Source organism: Ranitomeya imitator, chromosome 4, assembly GCF_032444005.1.
Source record: "Ranitomeya imitator isolate aRanImi1 chromosome 4, aRanImi1.pri, whole genome shotgun sequence".
NCBI lineage: Eukaryota > Metazoa > Chordata > Amphibia > Anura > Dendrobatidae > Ranitomeya > Ranitomeya imitator.
The window spans coordinates 422,192,618-422,199,333 of record NC_091285.1 but is presented as its reverse complement, the minus strand read 5'-3'; the positions used below and the strand labels follow the sequence as shown (position 1 = coordinate 422,199,333).

The 6,716-nt window shown below is 43.5% G+C and overlaps 1 protein-coding gene across 1 annotated transcript in view; it reads right to left on the bottom strand.

The window, feature by feature from the left end:
- Positions 1-3,264: 3,264 nt before the first annotated feature.
- Positions 3,265-6,716, bottom strand: part of PAX4 (paired box 4) — a 215,832-nt gene continuing 212,380 nt past the window's right edge. Inside the window, exons 9-10 of the mRNA XM_069765445.1 lie at positions 4,271-4,406; positions 3,265-3,591 (exon numbers count right to left, since the gene is read on the bottom strand). Coding sequence (XP_069621546.1) covers positions 3,314-3,591; positions 4,271-4,406 — 414 coding nt within the window. The 3' untranslated portion in view covers positions 3,265-3,313. The remainder of the gene's footprint in view (positions 3,592-4,270; positions 4,407-6,716) is intronic.

Below are 6,716 nucleotides of genomic sequence, written 5' to 3'. Positions count from 1 at the left end.
TGTTTTGAGCGAGCGCCTAAAACTATGCAAATCGTGGATGGTCCTAATATCTTGGGGTAGAGCATTCCAGAGGATTGGTGCAGCACGGGAGAAGTCTTGTAGTCAGGAGTGGGAGGTACGGATTAGTGCAGAGGTTTTGTGAAAGATTTCATTATTATCCAGGGAAACAAAGCCAACTTCGACCAATTAATATTTAGACCAGAAAAGACCCTTACTTTAGAAATACTATCCATTAGTAATGGATGCCAGATATTCAAGTTGTCAACAAATAACAACAAATCATCTGTGTACAGGGTGAACCATTCCACTTTTTCCACCATATTTAAAGCCTGATCTTCTATTGCATTAGTGAAAAGCAGGGGAGATGGAGGGCAGCTTTGCCTTGTTCCCCTAAACACATTAAAACTCTCTGACATATCCCCATTACCTCTTATTCTATCTGTCAGGGTCTTGTACAATAGAATTACCCATTTGATAGAATTAGGCCCGACTCCCATTTCTCTTAGCACCACCTATATATATATATATATATATATATATATATATATATATATATATATATATATATATATATATATATATATATATATATATATATATAATGTGTGTGTGTAATTCCAAGCCTGAGGTTTAGTAATGAACAGATGTCAGCCAGATACCCTCATTAATAAAATGGTACATAAAGAGTTAAATAAAAGCCACACACACACAAAATCTGCGTGAAACAAAATATTTGTTTATTTAAAAAAAATATATATATATATACTAGATGGCAGCCCGATTCTAAAGAATCGGGAGTCTAGAATCCATATATACTTGAAATTCGGCAGGAGCTTGAAGAGCAACGTCACTGGGCCCGCCTCCACGCAGTAGAAACTTGCTGTGAGGTAAAAATTCAAAAATCACACCAAAATGGCGGGCGGAGTGTGTCACAGTACGGCACGTTTCTGATTGGTCGCTCGCAGCAGGCGGCAACCAATCAGACACTGGACACTGTTGACGTCACTTATCTCCGGACATTAGCTCCGGACATTAGCTCCGGACATTAGCTCCGGACATTAGCTCCGGACAAAGCCACGGAAGTTGGCACAAATTGCAGGAAGTAGTATTCTAGGCAATCTTATATATAATTGCCTAGAATACTACTTCCTGCAATTTGTGCCAACTTCCGTGGCTTTGTCCGGAGCTAATGTCCGGAGCTAATGTCCGGAGCTAATGTCCGGAGATAAGTGACGTCAACAGTGTCCAGTGTCTGATTGGTTGCCGCCTGCTGCGAGCGACCAATCAGAAACGTGCCGTACTGTGACACACTCCGCCCGCCATTTTGGTGTGATTTTTGAATTTTTACCTCACAGCAAGTTTCTACTGCGTGGAGGCGGGCCCAGTGACGTTGCTCTTCAAGCTCCTGCCGAATTTCAAGTATATATGGATTCTAGACTCCCGATTCTTTAGAATCGGGCTGCCATCTAGTTATATATAAGATGTTAATATTCTGGGAAGGAGCCAATAGCCATAAAGGCTACCAGGCTATTAATATCAGCTCACAGATGTTTGCTTAGCCTTTGCTGGCTAGTTTACAGGGGAACCCCAGAACAAAATTGACATGTGGTCCCCCTATAAAATCGAACCAGCAAAGGCTAGGCAGACAGCTGCGGGCTGATATTAATAGCTTGGGAAGGGGCCATAAATATTGGCACTCCACAAGGCTAAAAACATCAGCTCTCAGCTACCCCAGAAATGGCGCATCTTATAGATGCGCCAATTCTGGCACTTAGCCTAGCTCTTTCCACTTGCCCTGTAGCGGTGGCAAGTGAGGTAATATTTGTGGGGTTGATGTCAACTTCGTATTGTCCGGTGACATCAAGCCCACGGATTAGTAATGGAGAAGCGTCAATAAGACACCTATCCATTACTAACTCTATAGTTATATAGTAAATAAAGACACAGCCAGAATAAAGTCCTTTGATTGAAATAATCACACAGACACCTTTTAGACTCTTAATTTACCATACTTACTGCATCGCCTAATCCCCGACTCCATTGATCTCCTGCAAAAAAAAATAATAATAAACCAACATAAATACTCCCTGTCCGAAGTAGTCCATTTACCGAGTGTCCCACGACGATCTCACGTATAGAACAGTCATATCAGGAGATGACTGCTCTGCCTGGCCTCCGGTGATACACTGACAGGAGGTGATCGCTCCCACAGTGTATCACTGAGAGTTCACTGGAGTTCGTGCTCTCACTTACGGCACCGCTTGCGTGAGAATTTTCAGTGTAACACCGGAGGCTGAGTGGAGCCCGTGAGATCATCGTGGGACACTCGTTATTAAATGGACTACGGCGGACAGAGAGTATATGGTGGTTTATTATTTTATTTTTGTTGCAGGAGATGCGGGCGTCGGGGATTAGCCGTTTGGTGAGTATGAATGTTTTTTTTTTGTTTTACAGTTCAACACAGTGGCCAGATGATGGAACTACTGTCCCACCATCGGCTCATGCTGTCACTGTTATATGTGACAGAAGACATAGCAGACACCCGCACAGACACCCACACACAGACACCCGCACACAGCCGCAGACACCCGTACACACAGAGACACCCGCAGACAGACACCTGCAGACAGACACACACATATTCTCCTCTCACACACTCTTCTTCCTTCCTTTCTGCAGCGTTTTTGGCATGCAAATCCGCAGACATTTTTGCACCTGTGGTTTGGCTGCGGATTTGACTGACTCAATGTAAGTCACTGGGTGCAGAAATGCTGCAGATCCGCAAAAAGAATTGACATACTGCAGAAAATAAAACGCTGCTAATCAGTGTGGAATTTTCAGCAGCATGTGCACACCAATTCTGGATTCCCATTGATTAACATTGCTTGAGAACTATTATGGGTGGCAACAAAGGTGAAAAAAGCTCTGAAATAATTCTTCTCTGTATGTTTTTTAGACATTTCATAATCCTGGCATTTTAACAGGGGTGTGTAGATTTTTTATATCCACTATATAGTCATCACAAAGCATAGATCCCCTGCTAAATTTGGGGTTCTAAGTTTAGTTCATTAGAACCATTGAGGCTGTAATGGTAATACCGTCCATAATATCGAATGATCTGTCAGGTGACAAAGGTGTCTAACAACCTATCTCCTCTGATAGACATAATACCATCTCTTGCAGTGATATTCTATGGGCTCCTGCCTTAGTAAAAAAAAAATGAACTTGCACAAAGTGACCTGAAGAAGACTTTCATTCATTCGTACAATCTAAACAGAACATTTTATTTGGATCCTCATTTGCAATTTTACATCTAGTAGTGATACACAGGACGTAAACTTTCAAATGTCCATGGTGACCCACAGCTATGTTGATTCCTTTGGAACCCATAATTGTCCACATTAACAAATGGTACATGAGGGTAATGAGGAGATGTATTGACACTGTGGTGGTGAGAAAAGGGCAGAGGCTGCACTGTTATGGACACAGGAATTGATATGCCATCTAAAGTAGAAACATCTGTACTTGTAAAATCAGTAGGAAAGATTGGGCTGCTTGAGATCATGGATGAAGGGGAAACAGCAGAACGTCCTGGAATAAAAGCACAGAGACATACAAAACATTAAAGTCAATTTAGTTCTTATGTTTATTTAGAAAAATTATGCTTTCTCTGAACTTGCATGTAATATGTATACTGAGGGAATCTGTCACCAGGTTTTTACTATGTCACCTGAGAGCTGCATGATGTAGGGGCAGAGACCCTGATTCCATCAAACTATCACTTATTGAGCTGCTTGCTGTAGTTTTGATAACATCCTTGCTTTATCAGCATGAGATTATGACTAGATGAAAAGTAAATCTGTGCTACCATGTTGTCCTCCGTACTCATGAGGTCTGATTAACCCTGCCCCCACCACTGATTAACAGCTTCCCATATACACTGTGTATAGGCAGAAAGCTGCCAATCAGTAGATAAATTGTAAGCTTGTGGGTAGTGCATTATCATCATCTGCTGGATCCTCTAGTATATTGTACAGCACTCTGGAATATGTTGGCTCTTTCAAATGTAATATAGTATATTACTATTATTGTGACTTCATAATTACAGCATGGTCTCACTGCACTGTATTTGTCCGTCCTATTCATTATCCACACTGATAACGTAGTAGTAATGTATCCCTCTTTAGAAATCAATATTGTAGAAGGCAATTTGAGTGAAATATCTGGTACACTCTGACAATACTTAGGTTGCTGTTAACCCTTGCAGTACCTGGTTGTATTGATGTCATTATAGAGCTCTTATTTGCTGGAGCCTCCTCTGCTGTATAAGGGGAGCTGCTTAGGTGAAGTTTATAAGAGGGGATTCTATCTATTCCAAAGGTTGTTGGATTCATCAATGGTTGTCTCTGTAAAGATAAAAAGAATAATACTGTACAATGATGTAAAAACTACACCTATTGTCCTTAGCATTTGCAGGAAGGTAGCTGAATAAAAAAATGGGCACAATCAGGATGTAGAGCAGGGGGAGCACGGTCCCTGTCACATGCAATAATACTAGCATCTACCATAACCACTGACACACAGAGCAGCAATGTCAGCAGCAAACACCTATTTTTTTAAGAAGCCCTTCCACCAGTTGAGCTTAAAGGGAAAGTGACAGCAGAGACATGCTGCCCGATCCAAAGATGGCATGTATCAGATATTGGTTGTAGGATTTCAGCCATATATGTTTAACTCTAAAATGCTGCAGCATTTCAGAAAAAAACATAGATTAAATGTTTCCGGGGACCAGGCTGCACAGATGACCAGTCAGACAGGCATGTCCCCTTTGGCTTCTCCCCGCCCACTGCCAGTGACTGACTGGTTTTGCCTTGTGTAGCTATAGGTAGAAAGGCAGTGGGTGAGAAGACTCTGCAGGAGAACCACCTGTCTGGCTAGTCTCTCGTGCTGCTTGGTCCCCGGTGGCTATTAAACTATGTTTTTCTCTGGAAAGACGCAACATTTCAGAGTTAAATATACACTGCTGAAAAAAAGGAGAACTAAAATCCCACATCCTAGATATCACTGAATGAAATATTCCAGTTGTAAATCTTTATTCATTACATAGTGGAATGTGTTGAGAACAATAAAACCTAAAAATGATCAACGTAAATCACAACTAATATCCCACAGAAGTCTGGAGTTAGAATGATGCTCAAAATCAAAGTGGAAAATGAAGTTTCAGGCTGATCCAACGTCAGTGGAAATGCCTCAAGACAAAGAAATGATGCTCAGTAGTGTGTGTGGCCTCCACGTGCTTGTATGACCTCCCTACAACGCCTGGGCATGCTCCTGATGAGGCGGCAGATGGTCTCCTGAGGGATCTCCTCCCAGATCTGGACTAAAGCATCCGCCAACTCCGGGACAATCTGTGGTGCAACGTGACGTTGGTGGATGGTGCAAAACATGATGTCCCAGATGTGTTCAATCGGACTCAGGTCTGGAGAACGGGTGGGCCAGTCCATAGCTTCAATGCCTTCATCTTGCAGGAACTGCTGACACACTCCAGCCACATGAGGTCTGGCATTGTCCTACATTAGGAGGAACCCAGGACCAACTGCACCAGCATATGGTCTCACAAGGGGTCTGAGGATCTCATCTCGGTACCTAATGGCAGACAGGCTACCTCTGGTGAGCACATGGAGGGCTGTGTTGCCCTCCAAAGAAATGCCACCCCACACCATTACTGACCCACTGCCAAACCGGTCATGCTGAAGGATTTTGCAGGCAGCCGATCACTCTCCACGGCGTCTCCAGACTCTGTCACGTCTGTCACATGTGCTCAGTGTGAATCTGCTTTCATCTGTGAAGAGCATGGGGCGCCAGTGGCGAATTTTCATATCCTGGTGTTCTGTGGCAAATGCCAAGCGTCCTGCACGGTGTTGGGCTGTGAGCACAACCCCCATCTGTGGACGTCGGGCACTCAGACCATCCTCATGGAGTCGGTTTCTAACCGTTTGTGCAGACACATGCACATTTGTGGCCTGCTGAAAGTCATTTTGCAGAGCTCTGGCAGTGCTCCTCCTGTGCCTCCTTACACAAAGGCTGAGGTAGTGGTCCTACTGCTGGGTTGATGCCCTCCTTCGGCCCGCTCCATGTCTCCTGGTATACTGGCCTGTCTCCTGGTAGCACCTCCAGCCTCTGGACACTACGCTGAAAAAGAAGCAACACGGCACTCGTACTAATAATCAGTATAGGTGCTCAAGTAGGGTATCCAGCCCAGGAATCCAAAATAAGAAAAAAACTTGGCACTCAAGAAGAATTTGGGTGTAAAGAAGAAGATCCTTTAATGTGCATCCACAAAGATATATATCTACTGTCTAATTGTCTGAGGGTCACTTCCGTCTTTCTGTCTTTCTTTCTATCACGGAAATACCAAGTCGCTGATTGGTCGCGGCAAAACAGCCACGACCAATCAGCGACGGACACAGTCTGGCGGCAAAATGGCCGCTCCTTACTCCCCGCAATCAGTGCCCACAGTCCATACTCCCCTACAGTCAGTGCTCACATAGGGGTAATGGCAGCGTTAACGGACCGCGTTATGCCGTGGTGTAACGCACTCCGTTAACGCTGCTATTAACCCTGTGTGACCAACCTTTTACTATTGATGCTGCCTATGCAGCATCAATAGTACAAAGATCTAATCTTAAAAATAGTAAAAAAAATAAAAAAATAGT